This window comes from Pelophylax lessonae (assembly GCF_965119305.1).
Source record: "Pelophylax lessonae genome assembly, chromosome: 9".
NCBI lineage: Eukaryota > Metazoa > Chordata > Amphibia > Anura > Ranidae > Pelophylax > Pelophylax lessonae.
In genome coordinates, this window is record NC_138776.1 from 134,831,775 (window position 1) to 134,859,039 (window position 27,265).

The following is a 27,265-nucleotide window of genomic DNA, read 5'->3' on the forward strand; positions in this document are numbered from 1 at the left end:
TTTGGACTAAAGCGTCCTTGAATGTAACCGCAAGGTTATGTTTCTTGCTAGTCACATTAATGATGCATCCACCATCAGAGGCAACAGCAACAGATTGACCTTTGGCTCTTTCAGGGGATACAGTTTTGATAACCTGTTGTTTATACAGGCCTTTTTCTCTGGCTTCTGCCATTCTTCCTGGATTAACTCCTCCTGTCTCTAAATGAAGGGAAATGAGACTGGATCTCTCTTGAGATTTGGGAAGTACGGTCTAACCTTGTGGAGAGTTTCCTCTAATGTCTTTGTCCTCTGACAAGCTCTCCAATTCAGAGGCCACCTGCTGGCTCTGGTTGGAAGTGCTAGGCAATTCAGCCACCGACTAAGTTGCCACTTCCCTGACATCCACCACAAAACACAGCAACTTTAAGGGCTGGTAACCTGTGATGTTTGTAGATGGGGAGCAATGATAATTAGAGAAATGAAATGATAATCTTGATCAACATTTCCCAAGTGTCTGCGACTAGATAGTGGCTTGTTTTGGTCTTTAGAGGGCTGCAGATTTTAAAAGCACAGATGCTATCTTTTTCTCAATATCTTCACTAATGCTGTAGCCATCTTGGAAATGGCAAACATCTACAACACAACAAGTGCATGAAAAAATATACTGACAACAGAGAAAAAAAGAGAAACAAAGGAAAGATGCTTGTTTAAAGCTTTCTTTGGCAGGCCTGCACCACCAGAATGGGGCTCCAACCATATAGCTTAGTTAGAGGCTGCACAAGAAAGACTTCCACCCAGGAGAGGCTGAATCATGCCCCCCAGGCCATCAGAATTAGGCTCCAACCATATATCTTTAATTTAGAGGCTGTACGGGATGGACCTCCACCCATGAGAAATTGAACCTGGCTGGAACAGCAAGTGGTAAGGGATACCTCACAACTCCAGTCCTGATCAGATGAGGACAAAAAGGAGAATGCTGCAAGCCGAGTCTGTCTTTGTTTTATAGTTAACCAGTCCTATCAGGTTGTGGGGCAAAGCTGCCATGATGCACCTGGAAATGTTAATTATAACTAAACAATGCCTTGAAAATATACCCTTTATCTTGGAGTCCTCCTGAACATCTCAGTGCTCTTGAGCCTTGAACCTCCTAGTTCTGTGTCTGCAATGCAGTCATCTAAAGCACTGCTGGTTCTGACTGCTAGTCTCACTAGAATTGGAGTGAGATAAGATGATGTCACTACTGTACTGCCCACTGTTCTCCTTGGTGGAGAGAAAGCTGTCCATGAACACCTGCTGTGCAAGGACCTTCTTGCTTCAGCTTGATTCATTTAGATCTTTGCTTTCTGTAGCTCTCCTGCTGACATTTGAATACCCCCCCCCCCAGACATTGGATTACCAGTCAACAGGAAGGCAACTCTAAAGCAAAGCCTTTAGCTTATTCCAAGATTGTTGCCTCCGCACAGAGACTCACTGTGGTCAGTAAGTAATGGGTAAAAGATCAACTACAGGGAGCCTACAGGTGATATTGGTGATTGGTCCTCTATGCCCTCTTCTTGTCTTTATTGGCACAGCTTCCACAGTCTTCATCTCTACACTTCACAGTATATTAACCCCTAACTGTCAGTTCCTGCTGACCCTTTAAGAGATTCTTGACACTCGAGGCATTTTATAAACTTTCCAATCATATGAATACTGTGATTGGTTGTCACAGAGATCACTTCATCAGAAGGCCATTCTATCTGCCCATCAATGTAATGTAAGCAATGATCAGAAACTGTCAGTGACAGTGCAGTCACAGTTCTAGGGGCGTTGCATGAGTGCGCCCTGAGCTCAAAACAGCAGCGCAGCTGTAGGTATATACATGGTTACGTTGTGTTAAATCCAATGACCATGATGTCACATATATATATAAAGTACAGCCAGAGGCAACAGATTAAAGGCTGCCCACTTAAACATATTTTAGTTTTTGATTTGATTCCTGTAAGTTTGGTCATCTTGTAAAATTTGTATGCCTCATTGGCATAATGGTGGTAATGTCAACCCTCCAAATAATCTTTATGTTGCAGACATTACAAAGGGGTCTCTTCACTGGTAACTCTACATATGGTTTATATAATGAAGATTATAGCAAGAAGAATGAGATTGCGTCCTATACATATTAGGCATTTCCAAAGCGTATGATTCTAAGAACAATGGGTGTCTGCCTGTTCTTGAAGAAATCGTCTGAGCATTGGTCCCTGTTGTTATGCTTGCCTGAAAGTGACATTAGAGCATGTACTTTACTTTGATCCTATCCTCTGCCCCATAAAAGACGAAACAATCGGGCCTGCTTGCTGGGAGATATCTCAATTATACAGAGCACTACAAGATAAAAAACTTAGTCCAGCTAATAATATATTTAAACTATCCTTAATACACTTGTGTTCCCTGACATTGCCACCTTTGAGAAGGTAATTATCATTAGACTACCCTTTTTTAAGTATAAACACATTAAAATGGGTAGTTCTTCACGCATCTTCCACTTAAATCAATGTTATACTATGAAGCTATGAGTGGAAGAAATGAACCCAGTGGCGTCCTACCAACCAGTGACCCATCTCTGCTGTCAGCAGCAGGGATGAGTCCTCAGTAGTTAGGGAGTCGGCATTGCCTGCGTCCTAACAACGGTGAGTCATCCCTGCTGTCAGTGGGGATTCCCCACTGACAACATAATGTAAACAAAAGAGCCAGCATTAAAAAAAAAGTCCCTTCGGTCAGGTATGGATTTTAAGTGGAACCCCACACCAATAAAATGGTGTGGGGTCCCTCCCAAAACCCATACTAGACCTCTGTCCGAGCATGCAGTCTGGCAGGCCAAGAATGTGGGGGGGGGGGGAGACGAACGAGTGGCCCTCTCCTCCTGAACCATACCACATGCCCCCAACATGGGGGGTCCTCCCCGGCAAAGCACCTTGTCCCCATGTTGATAAGGATAAAGGCCTCTTCCTCACAGCCCTGGCTCAGTGGTTGTGGGAGTGCGGGGGTGGCTTATTGGAATCTGAAAGCCCCCTTTAAGAAGGCTGCCCCTAGATCCCAGCTACCCTCCATGTGAATGAGTATGGGGCATCTGTTTATTTATCTGTTAAAGGGGAAAGGTGCTACCATTCGGCGAGTGACAAGTCATGACACTGGTTGTGTTCAACGGGCATTGGTTTTTTTTTATTCTGAGCAGGTTGGTTGCCGGTATTCATTTTGATTGACAATGGATTTACATCGGGAGACACGTTTTTTTTTTTTTTTTCTTTCATAATCACAACTTTATTTGATGTATATATTTCTGTCAACCCTTGATCTTTGCAATATTTACTACCATATGATCATTTCTAAACATCTTTGAGAGCCTGTTTGCCTCATAATTACAAGTTTCTCAATTTCCTTTCCAAATCCATTTATTTGGTGCCAGTTTGGATCCAGATATTCCCATTATGCTCTACGCTTTTGCATCACTGTCAAATGTGTCTAGTAGCATACAAATATAGCGTAATTCCTTTTTTTTACTCTTTATGGCAAATGTGTGTTACTTGTGTGGATGACATGAAAAGCATCAGATAATGTTTGTGAGTGACCTATAAACAAAATGTCATTAATAAGATGGTCAGTGCTTTCCAGTAGTTATGCCAGACAACAGCCTCTTTACATACCCCCTCCAATCAGGCATGTGTGTTTTTTTTTTTTTGAAGACTAGGCTACAGAATGATCATTTCCCTTTAATAGTCAGTGACATGATGCCAGAGAGCCAGTGTCATTTCAAATATGTTGCTGTTCCTACCTTTATCAGTGCTAGGGCTGCAAATGTCATTGAGTGACAGTAACACAAGAGAGATGCCACCTGTTATATGTGTACTAATTAAAGATTTTCTGCTGGAAGGAAAGACTCTGGATACCTCAGGCTTGGCAATAGCAAATGGGTAGTGAGTGCGACATTATCTTAGCATGTCAAAAAGGTAAACATTTGTTTATTCTCAACTTCATTCAATTCTGAAGTAAAAGGGCAGTTATAAGTGGTAGATATTTTTGACGTAGAAAGCAGCGTTTATTGTGATTGGTTATACCTTAAACCTGAACTGTAGGTGGATATAAAATACACAAATGATTGCAGCTGTGTTCTCATTACCCATCTTGCTGACCAACCGCCATAGTTTTACGGCAGCAGGTCGGCTCTGTCCGGCGAAACGACTTACCTGCACGTTGCTTAGTGGGGGCGTGTGCGCCCATTCGCTACAGGGGAAGCTGATCAGTGGGTCCGGCGGCCGCAAATGCCGCCAGGCACCCGTGATCGCTCCCCGTGGAGACACAATGGCGGTCTGCCTTTGTAAACACGGCGGACCGCTGTTCTGTCAGTTATGAACACAGGGATCCTTTGTTCCTCATATTTAGGAACACAGGTCTCTGTGTTCATGCAGCAAACCCATCCTCCACACAGTTAGAAATCACCCCCTAGGGACACATTTAACCCTTTGATCGCCGCTGGTGTTAACCCCTTCCCTGCCAGTGTCATTAATCAAGTAACAGTGCACATTTTTAGCACTGATTACTATAGTAATGTCACTGGTCCCCCCAAAGTGTCAAAAATGCCAGTTAGGCATCCGATCTGTCCGCCACGATGTCACAGTCCCGCTAAAAATCGCTGATCGCCGCCCGTACTGGTAAAAAATAAATAAATAAAAATGACATAAGTCTTTCCCCTAGTTTGTAGATGCAATAATTTTTGCGCAAACCAATCAATATACTCGTATTTGGAATTTTTTTTAACAAAAATATGTGGCCTAAAATTATGAAAAAAATTGATTTTTAAATTTTTTTGGGGAATGTTATATAGCAGAAAGTAAAAAATATTGTTTATTTTTCAGAATTGTCGCAAATTTTTTGTTAATGGCGCAAAAAATAAAAATCGCACATGTGATCAAATACCATCAAAAGAAAGCTCTATTTGTGGGGAAAAAAAGGACATCCATTATATTTGGGTACAGCATCGCACGACCGCGCAATTGTCAGTTATAGTAACGCAGTACCGAATCGCAAAAAATGGCCTGGTCAATAAGGGGGTAAAACCTTCCGGTCCAGAAGTGGTTAAGCTTTGACAATTTAGAAGCTGATTGGTTACTATGCACAGCTGCACTAGATTCAGTGTGCACCAGTTTTAGTAAATTTCACAAAGTGTTCAAATCTAGTTACTATGGATAATGAAGATCTGCCTGCCAAGAACAGAAAGGTTTATTTATGGCCAGCCCCCTCATAAACATAGCTTGCTGGAGGGTCTAGAATAGAGCATCTAAAAGGGGCAATTTTTAATTATTCTTTTAAGTTATGCAATGTGAAAAGGGACATGTATCAAATATAAAGTAGATTTTATCCTAATTTGGCTGCAAAAGTGGAAATACGCTAAAAATTTATTTCTTAAAGCGTAACTTCACTTTTGTTGAAAAAAAACTTTCCCCTCTGGGTGATCTCTGTACATTACAAAGATTTTTCCAAACTTTGTTGCAGATTCCTGCCTTTTGTTATTCTGAAGAAATCCCTGTTTGTTCCTCTGTGCTGGGTGGTCTAATGGGAGTGGTTTCATAATAATCAGTCAGCTGTGGAAGCTGCAGGGCACTAACGAGAAAAGCTGCTGGGCCTGCATCCCTTTAGACGTGTTCCTATTGGTAGTATTTCACCAAAAATACAATTTTTGTTGCAGGGAATGCCAGAAATCTGACTTGTATCTTAGGCAGACTTCTGGGAAAATTGGTGAGCCAATCACACAAGCAGGAAATGATGTTTCTGGGGTGTGGTCAGTATACATTCTGTGTACAGAACAACTCCAGGTAGCCATATTGCATTGCATTTGCAGAAAACAACAGTGGCTGCAGATTGAAAAGGAAAGATCATTTTTAATAACATTCAATTACAATACGATTTGTGTCACAATTGTATACGCTTTAATGTTTTTCTTTATTTGCTATTTTTTCCCCCCACAAAAGTGGAGTTACCCTCTAATAGTAAGCAGTGTAAGTACCTGAATTTGACCTAGTATTGGCAAAAAAAATAAATAAATAAATAAAACCGCACAACCCCCCAATTAGTTCATGTGCTGACAAAAATCATGTTAATAGGAAGAGAAAGAGTGACAGGAAGATGAGCTAATCACCATGATGTTTCTCTTTTCATTGACCAAAAAAATGTAGACTTGATGTTGGCCATCAGACTGAAGACATCTAGAGGAAGAAAACAGTACTGCAGGGAGAATCATTGGATTGAAGCTGAATATTGCAGCAAAAGCCAGTTTTGTTATTTTAGATTTTAAAATGCTATTCAATTTTATCTTGTTATTTTTGGCTAGAGTTCTGCTTTAAGCTCACACAATGTACATATTGTACATCTAGTTTATATTTTTAGAGGTTGATGTATAGTATAAAAAGTAAAAGGTATGCATAAACATTGCAGTTGTGTTAACTGCATATAAGTAATTTCAGCAGGTTGAACACTAAAATAGAAAAAATGAATAAGAATATAAAAAGAAAAAAGAAAGTGAAGCAGGTTTTGATGTTTTGGTAAATTCCCCACAGTCCATCATTGCAAGAGCAGATAACTCAGCACTTTAATGGCCAATGTTCAGAGTATATAATATACTGTACAGTATATATATTTTTTTAGCATGAAAAAAATGTTAATAAACTCCAACAAACCACCATCATATCTGTAGTGGTGCAGATAGATATACTGTATATTAGTTATTGGAGGTGCCTGTAAAAATGTGATCATTTTCTGCTATATGCACTTACACCAACTGATAGAAATGTAAACAATGTTTGATTGCCTGATTGAAAAGATAACACAAGATGACATAAAAGGGCTGTATGGATATCTCAGAAAGTGATCATTCACTTGTGCCATTAGGGTTGCCTATATTTGGCAACTGGATCAACTTGCCATTGCTAAAGAAGATCACAGAGCAATAGCCCATGGCCACCCGGTGTGGTCCTTAGTCATAAGTCTGCTGTGACATCAAGTCAAAGTGTATGCTAAATATAAATATGACTTCATGCTGGGGAGCTCCTTTTTTCTCTTCTCTGGGTTATTCTACTCTAAAAGGAATTAAAGTTTTTTTGTAACAAGTGTTACAGAATAAATAGAGAATAAATAGTGTAACATTGTGAAAAAAACTTTTTTTTGCATAACTTCCACTTTTGGAACTTTCCATTCACTCCAAACTTATATTTTCTGGTTCAGGTAGATAATGGAGAGGTTTTTCAAGAGTTCAGGGGTCTTTGAACTTGGCACTCCAATTGTGGCACAATTTCCAGAACTTTCGGTGACATGCATTCTGTTTGTGTGATTTTACTGTGGTTCATCAGATGACAATTGTGGCAAAATCACGCCATGATCGGGGTGCCTTTGGAATTAACGGGGATCGCAAGCACGTCCTGCAATTTGCATCAAATTGGGATGGCTGGAAGAATTGCGGCGATTACGCGCATGATCCGGGATGCCTAGATGTTAATGGAGTCTTAGGGCTCTTTCAAACGGTCCGCCTCCGTAGGCGGATCCGTGCTGCTCAGCGGGGATCGATCCGCCAATCCCCGCTGAGCCGGCAGATGACAGCTCCGTCTCCGCTTGCAGTGCGGAGAGGGAGGTGTCACAGCTCCCGCTGCTCTCTATGGGGGATCGGATGAGAGCGGACCGTCTGTCCGCTTTCATCCGATCCGATCCGATCCCTGAACGGATGGAAAAATAGGGTTTCCATCCGTCCAGATTTCACGGACAGGATCGGATACGGATGGCAGCGAGTGTCAGCGGAGGTGTCTCCGCTGACATCCGCTGCCCCATAGAGCTGCATGGAGGATCTGATCAGATCCGCCTAAAAAACTGACAGGCGGATCTGTTCGGATCGCCCGTGTGAAAGAGCCCTTAGGGGGGCATGTATAATATTCAGTATAGGTAAGAGGTGGTCAGAGACCAGGAACATGCTACAGTTATTGTTGAATACATGCTGCAGTAGACAAATGGGAACAGCTGACATACATGAGAGTGCATGAGATCACCACCATTAAAGCTCATATATAAATAAGTGCTTCCACCTCAGGCTTCTGGGTCAGGCCACACAATAAGCACCAAAGGGTCACATGCAGCCCTTGGACAGCAGGTTGAGCACTAGGGACTGTACATTGGTATCTAGGGACTCTAGAGTAGTATAATATCAGATAAAAAGCATGCTGATTTGTTCCACTAACTTTGTCTATTTTATAATTTACCTCTATTTTTTATAATCAGATTTTAATAAATCATAACCAATAAATACATTAAAAGAAAACACCTTGCATCTTTATGGTGTGATACATTGTAGTTATGGCAAATAGATAATGACTATCACTTTCTGTTACAGGGCGACAACTCTGTTTCCCTGTGTCCTAATTGTGCCCCTGCATTGTCACCCTCCCACAAAGGCTTCTGATGGCCATTGGCGACTTTCAAAGCATCAATTCTTCGGCGTTCAGCCTTCCTTATGGTCCAACTTTACAGTCATAGGTTACTACTGGGAATACCATAGCTTTGACTATACTGCACTTTGTCGGTAGGGTGATGTCTCTGCTTTTTAAGTTGTCTAGATTTGCCATTGCTTTGCTTCCAAGAAGCAAGTGTCTCTTAATTTCATGGCTACAGTCACCGTCTGCTGTGATCTTGGAGCCTAGGAAGATAAAATCTGTCACTGTTTCCATTTCTCCTCCTTCTATTTGCCAAGGAGTGATAGGACCAGTTGCCATGATCTTAGTTTTCCTGATGTTCAATTTAGAAACATAGAAACATAGAATGTGTCGGCAGATAAGAACCATTTGGCCCATCTAGTCTGCCCAATATATCTGAATCCTATGAATAGTCCCTGGCCCTATCTTATATGAAGGATAGCCTTATGCCTATCCCATGCATGCTTAAACTCCTTCACTGTATTTGCAGCTACCACTTCTGCAGGAAGGTTATTCCATGCATCCACTACTCTCTCAGTAAAGTAATACTTCCTCATATTACTTTTAAACCTTTGCCCCTCTAATTTAAAACTGTGTCCTCTTGTGGTAGTTTTTCTTCTTTTAAATATGCTCTCCTCCTTTACCGAGTTGATTCCCTTTATGTATTTAAAAGTTTCTATCATATCCCCTCTGTCTCTTCTTTCTTCCAAGCTATACATGTTAAGGTCCTTTATCCTTTCCTGGTAAGTTTTTTCCTGCAATCCATGTACTAGTTTAGTAGCTCTTCTCTGAACTCTCTCTAGAGTATCTATATCCTTCTGGAGATATGGCCTCCAGTACTGCGCACAAATTTCAGGCCAGCTTTTGCGCTCTCCTCTTTCACCTTAACTTGGAGACTCTTTGGTTCTTCTTCACTTTCTGCATATATCAGGTTGTTGATATTTTTCCCTGCGATCTTAATTCTGGCTTGTGATTCATCGATCCTGGCATTTTGCATGATGTACTTTGCACATACAGTAGGTTAAATAAGTAGGGTGACAATATACATCCTTGCCACACTCCTTTCTCAATTTTGAACCAGTCAGTTGTTCCATGTCCTGTTCTAACTGTTGCTTCTTGAATTGCATACAGTTTTTTAGAAGACAGGTGAGGTGGTCTGGTATTCCCATTTCTTTCAGTATTTGCCACAACTTGCTGTGATCCACCATAAATACAAGCAGAGCGAGGATAAACCAAGAATAGGACTTTCCTTTTTATTGTATTGCTTAATATACAGTATACTCAGAGATGTATAGTAACTAAGTAGAGCTACTTCACTACTGTACTTAAGTACCGAAAGGCGGTATCTGTACTTTCCTAGAGTAGAATTTTTTTCTCCTACTTCCACTTTTACTTCACTACATTTTTTCGATGATTTCAATACTTCTACTCCAATATTTTTTTTTTTTGTGCTGCATAGTTACTCGTTACAATTATAAAAATGACCACTGCCAGAACAGTGGATGGCAGGTTTCATGAAGCTCAAAAAATGTGTATAATGTCATGTGTACTTTTGACTTTTGACTTCTTTTGACTTCTTCCTTTAATAACTTAAACTTTAATAACTTTAACTTTAATAAACTTTTGACTTCCCTATTTAATAACTACATAACACAGTACTTGTACTTTTACTTTCAGTACTTGAGTAGCAAATTTTTTTGAAAAACTACTGGTACTTTTACTTTCAGTACTTGAGTTGCAAAATTTAAAAAAAAACTACTTGCAATACTTAAGTACAAAAAATGTTGAATACTTTAGTACTTCTACTCAAGTCACTTTTTGATCGAGCACTTCCACTTCTACTCAAGTCACTTTTTGATCGAGCACTTCCACTTCTACTCAAGTCACTTTTTGATCGAGCACTGAATGAATGCCAGTGACAGATCTCCTTTAAATCACTATTAATAGTATGATTGGATCTTTAATATTTTTTCATGACAAGAAATCAAATGTGCTGCTCTAGTAAAAATGTGTAGCATGTAATTAAATCTCCTGTCTTGTCACTAGTGAACGGAAGAAAGAAAATGTTTGCATGCTGATCGTGTCTGTGCACAAGCTGCCAAAACCAATCACCTACATAGGCCCCATCTATCCTAATAAGTTATGTGTCATCTAAAGTTCAAGCTTACAGCTAAACCCTATGTACATGACTTATGTCTTTGCACATCACAGACACAGAATGTGAACAGTTGGTTAGACAATGTGCTTATTAAAGCTACAGTTGGTCTTCTGAAAAAATAAACCACTTTGGGTACTGTATGGAAAGATGTCCACAAATAAAAAAAATACTTGTCTTTGGGATAAAATCGATTTTGTACCCAAAGTAGAGCTTCCCTTTCTCATACATGCAAACACAGATACCCCCCGGCTTTGTCCCTGTGGTCTATATATCATAGCATTCAACCATTAGTCTATAGGAACATGTCTGGTAGCACTTTAGCTTGCTAAAGTAAATTCATCATATATAATCGTTTTCATCATTACCAAGTGGTAATCCAGTTATAAAATAGACCTTAGTATTTTAGTTACCTAAATATTGTTTGGAGAGCTTTTAGACATGGTCAGGAATGCACTGGTGATAAATAGACCTGTGTAAAGGGGTACTTGAGATGATAAAAACAAGTATGTATCCCTTATACCCCAATTAAATTTTCTTTTTAAATTAACTTAATACATTTCAGGTACTTTAAATCTAGTGCAAAAGTCTTACAGTTTGTTTTCTTTAAAAAGCAGCCTTAGCCTTTCCCTTGCCAGCATGCCAGGACCCTTGCTGTCTATGTATAAGCAGTGGTTTCTCTACAGACATCCTTTTAGATATGGGTGATTAGACTCCGCTATGTGCCACATCCCTAGGATTCAAATACAAAAAGTAATAATTTCCCTGATATTGGTACTTTTCAGGCACCTCAGTCACGGGAACTTTGTAGAGAGTGAAGTTTATAAAAACAAATTTTATTGGTACAGTACATCACTAGATAAAATAAACAGGAAAAAGTGTATACATGATATGAACAACTACAGTGAGGGGAAACAAGTATTTGATCCCCTACTGATTTTGTACTTTTGGTCACTAACAAAGAAATGATCATTCTATAATGTTAATGGTAGTTTTATTTTAACAGTGGGAGACAGAATAACAACAACAAAAAAATCCAGAAAAACGCATTTAAAAAAGTTATAAATTGATTTGCATTTTAATGAGTAAAATAAGTATTTGATCCCCTATCAATCAGCAAGATTTCTGGCTCCCAGGTGTCTTCTATACAGGTAATGAGCTGAGATTAGGAGTGTTCTCTTAGGCCCCTTTCACACTATCCGTCAGTCGGACGGACTCCGTTTATCTCAGCGGGGGATCGATCCACCGATCCCCCGCTGAGTAGGAGGATGACAGCTGTTCTCAGCACTGTGTGCGGAGACACAGCTGTCAGTTCACCATACATCTCTATGGGGGAATCGGATGGGAATGGACCGTCGGTCCGTTCTCATCTGATCCCATCCGATCTGCGGACGGATGGAAAATAGGGTTTCCATCCATCCAGATTTGACGGATCGGATGTCAGCGGACATGTCTCCACTGACATCCGATGCCCCATAGGGATACATGGGGGGACCGTTCAGATCCGCCAAAAAAAACGAATAGGCGGATCTGAATGGTCTGCCTGTGTGAAAGGGGCCTAAAAGAGAGCGCTCCTAATCTCAGCTTGTTAAATGTATAAAAGATGCCTGTCCACAGAAGCAATCAATCAGATTCCAATCTCTCCACCATGGCCAAGACCAAAGAGCGGTCCAAGGATGTCAGAGACAAGATTGTAGACCTAGACAAGGCTGGAATGGGCTACAAGACCAGCAGCTTGGTGGGAGAGTGGCAACAGTTGGTGCGACTATTTGCAAATGAACATGGAACATGGTGTGTTCAATAAAAACAGGGCAACATTTCATTCTTTGTGTGTTATTAGTTTAAGCAGACTGTAATTGTCTATTGTTGTGACTTAGATGATGATCAGATCACATTTTATGACCAATTTGTGCAGAAATCCATATCATTCCAAAAGGTTCACATACTTTTTCTTGCAGCTGTATATATATATATATATATATACACAGCATATATATATATATATATTATATACGCACATATATATCCGTACGTATATGTGTGTGCTACAGTACATAAGCTGCCCTATATATACAAAATAATTCTAAGGGATATCACCGACTCAAGCTGTGCATGGTAAATGGGCAAAAAATTATATTGCTTGTCCCTGGATAGGAAAAATATATCCAGAGTGTCACCTGTGTTACCTGTTTCCTTCCTATGGGTGTAGCGCCCCCCCCCCCCCCCCCAGTATCTGTCTTTAAAGCACAATGATACACACTACTTGAAGAAGGAAATGTATATTTTCTGAAACGCGTCCAGTGGAGGAAGTCACACCGTATCATCATTATCTCTCACAGTTGGTGTATCAATAGTTGTTCAAATCTAGTTGTTCATACCATGTATACACTGTTTTCGTGTTTCTTTTATCTAGTGATCTATCAATAAAATTTTCTCTACACACTATGTGACTGAGGTGCCTGGAAAGTCCCAATATCAGGGGAATTCTTGTTGTTTGCCTTTACATACAGGCTTTCTACTCAGGCTGTGGCTTCCTTTAAAAAAAAAAAAAATAACTCTAAGTCTTTGTGCACCTTTTGTTTTGATCCACCTGGGATGTTATTAGCTCCTTGAAGCTAAATGCTGAATTAGTCTAACTTTGTTTGTGTCTTTCTTTTCTCTTTTCCCCATGCTTCTTCTGTCTTTTTTCCCCACGTTTGTCATACTGATGTTGTGTTTTTATGGGTGAGTTGAAGAATACCACAGAACTCCTTAGCCAACCATATTTAGGCATAGCAATTGCTCAGTATGCTGAGCGAAGATGAGACAAAAGTGAGTGTTTGGCATCAACAGACAGGTGTGGCTAAGCAGTACCTATTTATCTGAAATATGGGGGAAATAAGAGGAAAAACTTAAAGGAGATGTACAGCCAAAGCTCATTTGGTATGGATCACATGAGTGCAGTTCATTCTGCACTCCTGTGACCTGTTTTCAGCAGAGAACAGTCTGAATTCCTCTCTCTGATGACGTCACAGATGTCGGTCCAAGCACCGCATCATCGGGACCATGGAGTCGGGGACCGACACCCGGCTCAGCCTCTCAGTGAGCCGCTGAGAGACTGAGCCGGCCGCTCCCCACCCCTCCACAGCCCAGCTCTCCAATGAGCGAGGAGGGGACAGTCAGCAGCTCTCTGCTCGGGGAGCTGTCAGAACTGAGCGATCGGCCATGTTCGATCGCTCAGTTCTCAGTGCAGAGGCGCCGGGGGAAAGATGCAGGATCGGGCCAATACTGCATCCACCTGCGTAAGTATAAATAGGGAAAAACACTGAATCCCGTACTTCTCTTTTAATTTTTTTGTAATTTTTTTTTTTAAAGGGAAATTAAACATATAAACTGTAAATTGTTTTGCTGTTATATTTGCATTGCTTTGTTGATGTGGAAATTAAGTCAAATCTTCTATATACATTTTGGATAAAGTGGGGAAGGTTTTGCTTCTCCGGTAAGTTTTCCCTACCATCTGTCCATATTTGATAGATTTTCCCAAACCAAACCTCTATAATCTATTGACTACAAAGGAAGTAAGAAAAGTGAGGTAACTAAAATATTTTGCATTGAAGTCCATTTAATGTATATATTTATTAATTTCTTTGCATATTTATAACTTTTTGTGGTGGCAAAGGCTGTTTAACGCAGCCTAGACATACACAAAATTGCATATGCATTCTCTTTGCAGTAAGATTTTGGAAACATTCTACAAAATGTAACTTTTTTTTCTAAAGCTCTTATAAGGACATATTTACATATAACAAGTTATACAGTATGTAACGCTTGTTTGCTTCCTCCCCGCCCCTCCTTGGCTGCCACATTTGGCACCTTTTGGGTTGGGGGGAGCGGGTACCTGGTTTTGACAGGTACATACTACCACTCCTAGCCGACTTTGCCGCTGTAAACTCAGCTGGAGGGTCAGCCCACCTCCTCCTTTCCCCGCCTCCATGCCATTCACAAAGTGCAGTGCGCTTCCTGCATGTGCAGTAGGGAACCTTTAGCCGAGACGGCGGCGGTGGCAGCACCCAAGAGCCCATTGAAAAATCGGCTCTGGTGAACACACGACTGGATTTGTGAACAGGTAAGTGCCCTAATATTTTTAGTCAGCAGCTACAGTATTTGTAGGAGCCTGGAGATCCGCTTTAATGAAGTTGTTTCACTTATAGTATATTTAAACACTAGTTGGGGGTCACATGGTGTGAACTCATACACTCTGAAACCAGATATTTTATATTTTTAATAGTTGGAGTTCTACTCTAAAGTGTAGTAATAATGGGACATATTATTAAAATAACGTTTATTCAGACAATGGTAACATGTCAAATAACTCTAATGTTTGTAGTAAATTAGAAGCTGGATAATTGTATAAAGTTTCCATAATCAACAATGTACATTTAGAGATATTCCTCTTAAAATGTATTACTTATATTTTAGGTTAACCGTATATGTAGTTCATTAGCATGCTGAGGTTTTAAGCATTTATTACTAAAGAATAAGCCACCATTATATTTACATGGCTGGACCTTGTTCTTTTTGTTAACAGCATGCAAGACGATAATATAGAAGGCTCTACATCAATTTCTCAGCTTCTGAGAGAGAGCTACCGAGGTGAAACTATAACGCATCACGAGAACAGTCTCTGCTCTGACAAAGGTGATGATATAGGGGGAACAGATGACTTTTCTGATCTATCTGCCTTCCTGAGCCAGGAGGAATTAGACCAAAGTGTTCATTTGGCAAGACAATCGATTGACCAGGATGGGAAACAAAAAGAAGTGCCAGTTGTTAAATGTCCTCCAAGAGAATTGAAAAAACAAACCAAATCTTCTGTAAAACCACCAGTAAACCAGCCTTTAACCACTGACCAAGAAGAACAGACGGACTTTAGGCAAGAACATGTCATAAAGGGTACAAAGAATTCTGGGGAAGACAGTAAAGATACAAAAAGGCCGCAGAGGATTAATCCTTATGGGACTGAGTCAGAGTCTAAGAAAGAGTTTCTAAATAAAGCGGCAGACTTCATAGAAGAGCTTTCTTCACTGTTTAAAGCCAACAGTTCCAAACGGATAAGGCCTAAGACATTAAGAAATCGAAGTAGAAAACGTGATTTAAAAAGTGGAAATCTTGAAGAAGACCTCTCTAATTACACAAGCCAGTCAGAAAACCGAGAGAGGCCTGTTTGTTCGCCAGTAGATACAGGAATAGATCTGACAGTCTCTAAAGAACCTGAGAGTTTGGAAGCCATACAACCAGAAACTGATAATGAGGCTTTGCAAGTAGAAACCAACCCTGCTTCCTCTTTTTATTTGGAAGAGACTATTGGGCAGCCTCCAAATTTTATTCAGAAATTAAAAAGTAGGGAAGTTACAGAAGGAAGCAAAGTACAACTGGACTGCATTGTGGTTGGAATTCCAGCTCCAGAAGTAAGGTATAAAAGTATTGTTTTTATTTAATGTGCAAATGAGCAAAATATACAATCCCATATTAACCGCTTTCCAACCTCCTCACATAGGAGTACGGTGGCAGAGCGGTCTCCTGTATATCAGGTATCTAGAACGGGATCCAGCACTTCTGGGTCGGGGGCACACTCACGCGGCCTATGCGCCGGCTGTGCTGTCATTAGTCACAGCACAAGCTGATCAGTGGGTGACGGCCAATGATTGACTGCCAGCACCCGCTGATTGGTGAAGAGGATGACAGGACAGAGCTTTGTGAATGTAAACAATACAGAGCTCTGTCCTGTCAGCGGAGATTTAGACCGTGAAACAAAAACCATCACCTCCCTTACTAAAAATAGCACACAGTGAATGCTCCAAGCACTGTTAGGCACACTTTTAACCCTTTGATCGCCCTAGATTTTAACCCTTTCCCAGCCAGTACTGTACAGTGACAGTGTATTTTTTCAGCACTGATCACTGTTTAGTGTAACTGGTTCCACAAAGTGTCAAAAGTGTCAGTTAGCGTCAGATTGTCCGACCATACTATCACAGTCCCGTTGCTGATCACCGTCATTACTAGTATAAAAAAAAAATTCCAGTATATATACCAAAGTTTTTAGACACTATAACTTTCGCACAAACCAATCAATATACACTTACTGGGATTTTTTTTCTTACCATACATATGTAGCAGAATACATATTGGCTTAAATATATGAAGAAATTAGATTTAAAAAAAAATTATTTATTGCATATGTTTTATAGCAGAAAGTAAAAAATGTTGTTGTTTTTTTCAAAATTTTCAGACTTTTTAAGTTTATATCGCAAAAAATAAAAAAAACAGTGGTGATTGAATACCACCAAAACAAAGCTCAATTTGTGGGAAAATAATTATATAAATGTAATTTGTGTAAAGCGTTGCATAGCCACATAGTTATCAAATAAAATAATGCAGTGGCAAAGAGCAAAAAAATGGCCTGGTCATGAAGGGGGGTTAATCTTCCAGAGGTCAAGTAGGTAATCAAGTAGAGTCCATTGCCACATTACATGTAAAAGCAAAGTACCTTTACTGTATAACAGCAGAGGCCATTAGTAGAAATATAGCAAATACATGAATAAAGTTCAGTACTAGCAAAAAAGCGTTCCAAAAGTCAACAAAGTACTTTTGAGTTGCTTATTAAGGCTGCATTCACATGTCAGCGTATGGATCGCGGGCAGAATCGCCACGATTCCGCCCACGATCCGGAGATTATTGCAAATCGCGGGACGCCTGTGCGTTGCCCGTGATTTGCAATAGCCCCCCAAACGCTGAGCGATGTTGCCGCGATTTCCGCCTGCCGAATCGCGGTAAGGCTGCATTCACATGTCAGCGTATGGATCGCGGGCAGAATCGCCACGATTCCGCCCGCGATCCGGAGATTATTGCAAATCGCGGGACGCCTGTGCGTTGCCCGTGATTTGCAATAGCCCCCCAAACGCTGAGCGATGTTCCCGCGATTTCCCCCTGCCGAATCGTGGTAACATCGCGCAAAAAAAATCGCAGGACGCAATACGCTCCAAAGAAGCTCTTGTACTTTTTTGGGCGTAATGCGGCAACATCGCTCAGCGTTTGGGGGGCTATTGCAAATCAAGGGCAACGCACAGGCATCCCGCGATTTGCAATAATCTCAGGATCGCGGGCGGAATCGCGCCGCGATCCATACGCTGACATGTGAACAGAGCCTAAGAACTATATTTACATACAACAAGATAAATGTTATTTCAAACTATAAGCAATTGCAATGTTTTTTTGATATTAAAGGTTTTGCAAGGGTAAGATTATCTGCATCTGGTCTAAATTTTGCAACAGTGATTCACGTGTGCCATAAATGTTGAGTTATTGAGTTTGATTTATTAAAGGCAAAAAAGGCTGTTCACTTTGTAAGGGAATATTTCCTTAGTTTAGTAAATGAGGGGAAAATCTGCTGACATCCATTATCTAGCCGTGAACAAGTAAAAATACTGTTTTTTTATTTTCCTTGTATGTCATTGGATCATCTATACAAAGTGAATTTTCTCCACATTTCCTAAGCTAAAGAAAAATTACCCTGCAGGTGACTACCCATTTGAAGAGAAAAAGGCTTCCATCAGGGGAACCTCACCTTAGCGCTTGCTATATATGAGCTATTTAAAGTGCTCCTATTGTGAGTATGTGCAATAATTGCCAATAAATATGTAAACCATTATCTGTGCAAATTAATTTTTCCTTATGAACTGTGCAACCTGTGCAGTATGTAAATCCAACATATCACAAATTAATATGAGTGCAAATTCCGCAAAATGTATGTAAAAAAATCTGTGCAATTATGCAGTGTGTGGGTACAATGTATCACAAATGTGCAACACAATATGGTATTAGTGTAATTCCACAATTTTCCACAAAGAAAGTGCTCTGTGTACAATTAAATATAAGATGCTTGAATAATCTGTCCTTGCACAATGTGCAATATACCACGGATTGGGATGGGATGTGCAAAAAAATGAAAACAAAAATACAAGTGTCCAAGTATACAGTTTATAAAGTGCTGGTGCCTGGGATATGCTTGGGATATGCCGGTGATCCTCAGCTTGCTGCTGGGTTACCACTTATACACAGTGAGTGATCCACACGTGTATAGATAAAATCACTCACCAGATGATGTGGGTTATATCTGTCGTCAGTACCAGAAGCAGGACAATTGTTCAGGACAGAAATAAAATGGTTTACTCCGGTGATATAGTTACTGCTGAGGAACAGATTTATATTCTTCTGAAAGCTAAAGTACAGTGTGAACTCAATATCACAGTCCATTTGCAGGAAGAAGAAGGCTTAATAAACTTTATTGAGGAATTACACTATGCGGAGTACCCCTTTTTTTTGCATGACCCCAAGGGAGGAATCCACAGCCAGGGAACCGGCAACTCCAGGCCAGCCTGCTGAATCGGATCTGCTTCACTGCACCCAGTGGGGGTAACCACACAAGCGGGAAAGGTTGTACTGTCATACGACAGATATAACCCACATCATCTGGTGAGTGATTTTATCTATACACGTGTGGACCACTCACTGTGTAAAAGTGGTAACCCAGCAGCAAGCTGAGGATCACCGGCATATCCCAAGCATATCCCAGACACCAGCACTTTATAAACTGTATACTTGGACACTTGTATTTTTGTTTTCATTTTTTTGCACATCCCATCCCAATCCGTGGTATATTGCACATTGTGCAAGGACAGATTATTCAAGCACCTTATATTTAATTGTACACAGAGCACTTTCTTTGTGGAAAATTGTGGAATTACACTAATACCATATTGTGTTGCACATTTGTGATACGTGGTACCCACACACTGCATAATTGCACAGGTTTTTTGGCATACATTTTGCGGAATTTGCACTCATATTAATTTGTGATATGTTGGATTTACATACTGCACAGGTTGCACAGTTCATAACGAAAAATTAATTTGCACAGATAATGGTTTACATATTTATTGGCAATTATTGCACATACTCACAATAGGAGCACTTTAAATAGCTCATATATAGCAAGCGCTAAGGTGAGGTTCCCCTACTGGAAGCCTTTTTCTCTTCACTTAATCTATCCTCTAGCTGCTGCATACTAGATAAATACCAGGAATTTACAATTCATAGGCCCATCTAGTGGCGTGAGGGTATACCCCCACAGGTATAATATGAACTACTCATTTGCCTTTAAGAAAACAACCCAGCTCCCACACATCAATTTTTTTTTCAGTAATAATAATAATTTTAAACATCATGCACATTGGGGGTGGGAGCAGAATTGACTGGTGGAGGGCAAACAAAAATATGAGCAGACTGAACATAACATCTCAAATCATCCAACTTGCAGGAGTTCAGAGATGCTATAGTTGACCTGCATAGTTGGTTACATTTAAAAAACGTTAGAAGGGATGCCTTGAATGGATCAAGAAGAAACATACAGCCTCCAAACACCTGGAGGCATGGCTAATAAAGTGGATGTTGCTTCATGGTGTATAGCTTGTAGTGTGGGAGTATAATAAGACCCATCATTGGTGTCAGGGGCAGCAATAGTAACCCCCATCATTGGTGTAAAAGGCTGCAATATTCCCCATTTCATTGGTGGTTAGGGTTAGTAATGGTAAAACCCTCAGCATTGGTGGTCAATTATAGGCTATAACAATCCCCCCCCCCCCCCCCCAACATTGGTGCTCAGTGGCAGGCCGTAATAATTATCCTGCCCACTTTGGTGGTCAGTACAAGCTGTGATAATACTATTCCCCTCCAATATTGGTGTTCACCTGAAGTTCACTTACACACTGCATCCTCTTTACCCATCTACTAGGAATATACATCTACTATCAGGTCACTTTTCCTGACAGTTCCTGCTTCTTTCAGTGAGGGTTGCTGGATTGCAGAGGGCGTTCCAGTACCTGGCACACCACTGCCATTCTGCATGTCACTGGCAGCTGCACCAGGGCCCCCTCCAAGTAGCAATACCTGGTGCAAACCCCCCCCCCCCCACCCTTAAGCTCACTCTCAGGAATTGCAGCTGAGAATGATTTATGGAAAATGGTGAATGTTTACAAGTTTAACTTATCTTTTGTGTCACTTATCATTATTGGTGTACATTTTTCATATTTGTAATACCCGAAACACAGGGCACTCTGCTCTATTCAAGTAGACACCTTGGCAACAGCCCCTCGGAGGGGATTACATCCCTAAAATTATATTTCATACAGAGCTGTGTGAACTTAGATGGGGAGGTTGGGTTTTGTCTCTTCTGTTAGTCATTGTGCTGTTTGCACATTTGGAATACAGCAAAGGATCACATTATCATCTCTTTTCTTTTCTTTTTCAATAATTTTTATTGAGAGTTTTATGCATTAACATCAGAACAATAACAAAGAGTGCCACGTAGGGGCAAGGCCATCACTGCAACAAGCTGTAACAGTACCCAGGGCAAACAAAAAGAAAACAGTGGTTACACACACAACCGTCGAACAGAAACACAGAAGATATGCTACACAAGCGTAAATCCCTGAGCGGGTAAAAGAGCACGTATTTGCAGTAATAGGCCCTCGTACGGGAGCCCCCAGTGATAAATAGATAAATACAAAAAAGACAAAGGAAAAAGGTAAGAGGAAGAGAGAAAAGAAGAAGTAGGAAAAAGGGAAAAAGAGTGGACCCAGCTCCGCGCCCCGCCCCCCCGCCCCAAAGACCTCTCTCAAGCTGGCCCTGTCAGATAGTTGAGCCATGGCTCCCAAACCCTGTCGAAGTTACGCATCCTGTCGTCCAGCTGAGCCGACAGTCGCTCATTCACCATAATCCAGGACAATTTATGCCTCAGCTGCTCGAACGGGACGACAGGAGACCTCCAGGACCTGGCAATAGTAATTTTTGCTGCTGTAAAAATAAAGGTAATAAGCCTCCTCTGTGCCCTCGTGGCCATCTCTACCTTCTGACCCAGGAGGGCCTGTTGTGGAGATTTAACTAGGTTAACTTGTGTCAGGGTGTACACAAAATTGTACACCCTGATCCAGAAACGTCTCACCTTAGGGCACTGCCACCAGACGTGGAACATAGAGCCCTCCTGGCCGCAACCCCGAAAACACAGAGGAGATGCTCCTGGTACGAAGGTGGCAATTCTAGCTGGCACCATATACCAGCGTAGCAGGACTTTATAGTTAGCCTCTATAATGGAAGTATTGATCAAAGATCTGGAGGCCTCCTGAGCCATGACATGCCAGTCAACCAACTCCAAGGTGTCCTGGACATCGGCTTCCCAACGGACCATATAAGGAAGTTTTACCGGCGAGTCAGATAACACATTATAGATCACGGAGATAAAACTGCGTAGGTTATCATATTTGCGACACAGATATTCTATGGGCGTCATTGTCGTCAGGTCAGAGAGGCGAGATAGAGCTCGTACATAATGATCAATTTGAGTGTACCGAAAATATTCAGACTGAGGCAAATCATATTTGTCAACCAGCTGCTGTCTCTTAAGAAAGCCCCTATGATCACAGAGGTCCGCTATGCGGATCAGGCCCTTGTTCGTCCACCATAGAAATGATCTGGGGGAGAGACCCGGGGGGAACCTGCTATTATTCAAAAAGGGGGCCATGGGGGCATGGGGAGACCGGAAGGCATGTGTCCTGGACAACCGATCCCAGACTGCTAGAGAGTGGGACAATGCCGGGCATAGAATTGGAGGGCGGTCTTTTGGCAATAACCACATAATTTGGGAGACCTCTCTACCCGGTACTGAGCTGGCCTCCAAGGTCATCCACGCCGTAGGGGACTGATGAGAGTGATATTGAATCAATTGGTCCAACTGAGCCGCATAATAATATTTCATCAAATCTGGCACCCCCAGACCTCCCCTGGATTTAGGGGTATAGAGCATTTTTTTGTTCACCCTAGGTCTCTTATTCCCCCAGATAAACAAAAGGACCTGGCCCTGAAACTTAAGCACATCTGTCCGGTGTAGAGCCACTGGCAGCGTGCGAAACAAATATAGCATCCTCGGGAGGACGTTCATTTTAATCGAATGCAGTCTGCCAAACCATGAAGGGGGATGCAGCGACCACCTACCCATGTCCTCCCTCAATCGGGCAAACAGGGGCGGATAGTTTTTAGCATACAAAGTGTGCAGGGAGGGAGTCAAATTAATGCCTAAATAAGGGAGGGAATCTGAGTGCCACGAAAATTTAAAGGAGTGCTGTAGCGTTACCACCGTCCCAGCGTCCAGAGAAAGATTCATTGCCTGCGACTTAGCCTGGTTAACACGCAATCCCGATATTAGTGAGAAAGAGTCCAGCAGGGCAAACAGGTTAGGCAAAGTCGTGAGAGGAGAGGAAACCACCGCCAACAAGTCGTCCGCAAATAGGACGCACTTATGTTCGGAACCCCCACAAACCAACCCCCTAACATCCTGTGAGGCCCGGATTTTTAGCGCAAGCGGTTCCAGCGCTAGAACGAAGAGGAGGGGGGACAGGGGGCAACCCTGATGGGTGCCCCTTCGTATCGGGATAGATCCCGAGGAGTATCCCTTCAACCTTAGGATCGCCTTAGGCGTGCTGTACAGGGCCCGAAGCAAAGTAATAAAGGGGGAGCCAAAGCCAAAGCGAGCTAAAACATCAAACAAGTAATCCCACGAAAGGGAATCAAAGGCTTTGTGTATATCCAATGAAAGAAGCATACCCTTGCGAACTCCACCCCCATATTATAATCTCTTTTCATCATAAAAGCAAGGTACTGCAGGAACCTTCTTCTATGATAGTACACAGGATCCAGAAGAATAATTTGCAATGTATGTCCCACTGGACCAGTTCACATTAAAAGAATAAGAGCCATTTGTTCAGTGTGGTATGCAAACCCTTTCAGTAAGAGTAATGTATGTATTTATGGTATTAGTAGGAGCTGACTGCAAGAAAGTGAGTTGCAGGCAAGGGAAGTACACATGCAGGTGGGATGATGAGTGACTCGTTATCAAGTAGTCACTGGGACTACTTGATAAATCCATCCCTCTGCCCTGCACCAGTGCACACCTGCACCTCAGGCTCCTAGACTGTCCATCCATGCAGTGGAAAGGTTACCCACACTTTCATGTTGGCAGCCAGTAGGATCTCTCCTAGCCCTGCCGGCCAACCACCTGTCCCTCCTACCCCTTTGCTAGTGGTCAGTCCAGTTCCTTAGGCCACTTACCAGTCAGTTCTCTTTGGCTGCAGTGGCAGCCATTCAGTGTCCCCCTTTGCTCTCCTCTCCCTGCAGTAGTCCATCCAAGCAGGAAGGTAAAAAACAGTCTATGTGGCAGGGGGAAGCAACACTCTACCGGACAGCTTAAAGAAGCCAGTACCTGGTGGACAGAAAACATTTATCATCCATAGGGGATAATAATTTGTGTTTTTACATCAAATGCCAATTATATACCCATATCCCTAACAATTAATTGCAGATCGTGACACAATCTTCAAGAGTGGGAAAAAATAATTAAATACATGATAATATGACAGTTACATAGTTACATACATAGTTACATAGTAGTTGAGGTTGAATAAAGACAATAGTCTATCCAGTTCAACCTGTGTAGGTGTATGTGGCCGTAATCATCTCTCATACCCCTGAATGTTCTGATCCTTGAGATGTACGTCCAAGAGTTTTTTGAAAGCAACCATACTTCCCGCAGAAACCACCTCTTGTGGTAGAGAATTCCACAATTTTGTAGCCCTAACAGTAAAGAACCCCCTGCGTTGTCTGAGGTTAAAACGCTTCTCCTCTAATCACATTGTATGCCCTTGAGTCCTCATGCAATCCTTTCGACTGAATAGCTTTTTTTCTATGCTGAGATCACCATTGAGGTATTTATAAATTGCTAACGTGTCCCCTCTCAGGCGTCTCTTGTCCAGGGAGAATAAATCAAGCGATTGCAGATTCTCTTCATAATTAAGGTCCTCCAATCTCCAATGGCTCTTGATTGTTTTTAAATGATGACGTGAACACGACCTGTTAATTGTTTTTATGTTATTATGTTCATAATTTAAATGGAACTTCCAGGTAAATTGTGAACTGGTATGCATGCTTACCCCTGTTTTTAATGCAAACTGTCAGACAGGTTAATTTGGTTTGTTGCAGGCTGGCTGGCAAGTTGAGCTGAGATTTTTTTTCCTTGGTTTTGTTTTACATGCGTTGCCCTTCCATGTGCTCCTTGCTGCGAAGGCCAGGTAAAGGTGGGGGCAGTGGCCATTTGTTTGTACTGTTGGAATACTGGTGAGGGGATGCACTGGACACCTTCGCTGCCATTGGGCTATATGCTGGGTGTCAAATGCACACCTGTGTCTTTGAGGAGGAATGGGCTCTTCCCAGTCTCACCTGAACTCTTCCAATCCATTATAATGCATGTGATTCTACTATGGAGGCTCTCAAAAATGTACAGAGTTAGAACTGCAGATAATACTGGGGTGGTTTGTCGCAGCCTCTACAGCTTACACATGTATTTGCAAATGTGTGCAAACAAAACCCCTGTTTTTAACGCAAACTGTTGGGTAGGTTTATTCGGTTGGTTTCAGGCTGGTCGGTAAGTTGAGCAGGGTATTTTCTGGTTTTGTTTTACATGCGTTGCCCTTCCATGTGCTCCTTGCTGCAAAGGCCAGTTATAGGTGAGGGCAGTGGCCATTTATTTGTACTGTTGGAATACTGGTGAGGGAATGCACATGACATCTTTGCTGCCATTGTGCTACATGCTGTTTGTCCAGTGGGCCCCTGTGCCTTTAAGGGGGGGTGGGCTCCTTTCAGGCTTACCTGCCCTCTGCCTATCAATTACAATGCATGTGCTTTTACTATGGAAGTTCTCAAAAATGTACAGAGTTAGGACTGCGCTTAATACTGGGGTGGCTTGTCGCAGGCTCTACAGCTTACGCATGTTCTTGCAAATGTGTGCAAACGAAACCCCTGTTTAACGCAAACTGTTAATTCGGTTGGTTGCCGGCTGGCTGGCAAGTTTGGCTGGGATTTTTCTTTGGTTTTGTTTTACATGCTTGGAAGAGAACCTATCTTTGTATTATACTGTGACCCCAACCCACCCTGCAGCTTCAGGGTTTTCTCAGAGTGCTGCAAGTAAAAGGTTGACTTGAAATCAAGTAAAAATGTATTCTAAAATTAAGGCCAAAAAATTCTGCATGATAAAAATGCATAGTGCACTTATAGTCATTATGATCTAAATAAGTAATCTCCCTTTTGCCACCTGTTAGCTTCAGATCATCAACAAATTCTGCAGATAATGATTCAGACGAACCAGATTTCTATTAGTATGCAGAAAAAATGTTTTCTGATTGCTTAACATAATTCTATATTAATAGATGAGCAGACAGAGATAACAAAACACTCTTGATATTAAATAGCCTCCAAATGAGTAAGCAATGATTGACAGATAAGATCACAACAGGTTTCTTTCTTCGCCACCTGTCAGCCAGTGAAACCTCAGTGTCAAAATTTTACATGTACTATACGCTGCACTTAGGGTTTATTATGAAACTTTATTCCATCCAAACATGTTTTCTTTTATTAGATCAGGAAAGATAAACACCATGATCATGTTTTAGTACATATGATTTCAGGCCAGTAGAACTTTTACTGACTCATGGTTCTTTGATGCTCGTTCTGTTCTGTTGCTGTACACTTTATACGCACAAAAGAAAAAAGACCAAGCAAAGTTGATTTTTCAAATACTGAACAGATCACCATTTTCTATTTTATCAAGTACGTTCAGAAAGCAACAGATGTTTTAGTAATAGTATTACATTTCAGACGGAGCCTGACAAATCTTTTTTCTGCTGGAGGATGCTGTGACCACCTGAGTAGGCTATGTAATGTTAACTAGTTAGTAAGCTAGGTAACCCATCTCCCTGTGCTTCATAGAATTTCACAATATTACTTACCATTGGGTCTTTTGAGACCCACTCCGTCGTAGTAGATTAAATGTGTATTGTAAGGGTAACCCCAAAACTCACGAGTTTCAGTAACATTTTGACTGTTGAAGCCAGATTGAAAATTATATTTATTTAGACAAACATGTAGATAGAATGACATGTTTGGAGAGCAAGTCAATCACATTACATTCTTAATCATGAAATCATTTGCTCTAACTTCCTAAGGACTTGTATTACAATTTATACATTCTGAAGTGGGTGGCACCGATCTATCTAAAGGTTCTTTGAATTCACATCTTGATTGAAATGCGGGATAGTTGTTCACAAAGGCTTGTTACTTCCAGTAGGGCAGTAAACAACTGGACAGGTCTTCAAAGGTCGAGATAGCAATCTAACACCAGGAGGTATAAATGGCTTTTGAAGACAACAGCTGTTATACAATATGACTTATCACAAAATATACATCTAATATATCTGCTTAATCATAAATCCATGTTTGATAATCATAAGTAAATATTTGATAAATAAAATGGCTGCTTCCCTTTTCCTCATCAATATAAAGAAAGTAATGTCTAGATAACCAAAAGTAGTAGCCTGTTGGGGTGTTTAGTGATCCTGTGAACATCGCCCTCTGTTAGGCTGGATACACTCTATATAATTGTCTTTAGATCTTTTTCCTTTAGGTTTACCAAAACCATATAATATGAGGTCAAACCCAAACACTTTCAATT

At 41.2% G+C, this 27,265-nt stretch overlaps 1 protein-coding gene across 4 annotated transcripts in view; it reads left to right on the forward strand.

Moving 5' to 3' along the window:
• Positions 1 to 27,265, forward strand: part of MYPN (myopalladin) — a 205,428-nt gene that overhangs the window by 97,167 nt on the left and 80,996 nt on the right. For all 4 annotated transcript variants that reach the window (XM_082267451.1, XM_082267450.1, XM_082267449.1 and 1 more), the window contains one exon: positions 15,185 to 16,069. In XM_082267451.1, coding sequence (XP_082123577.1) covers positions 15,186 to 16,069 — 884 coding nt within the window. In that variant the 5' untranslated portion in view covers position 15,185. The remainder of the gene's footprint in view (positions 1 to 15,184; positions 16,070 to 27,265) is intronic.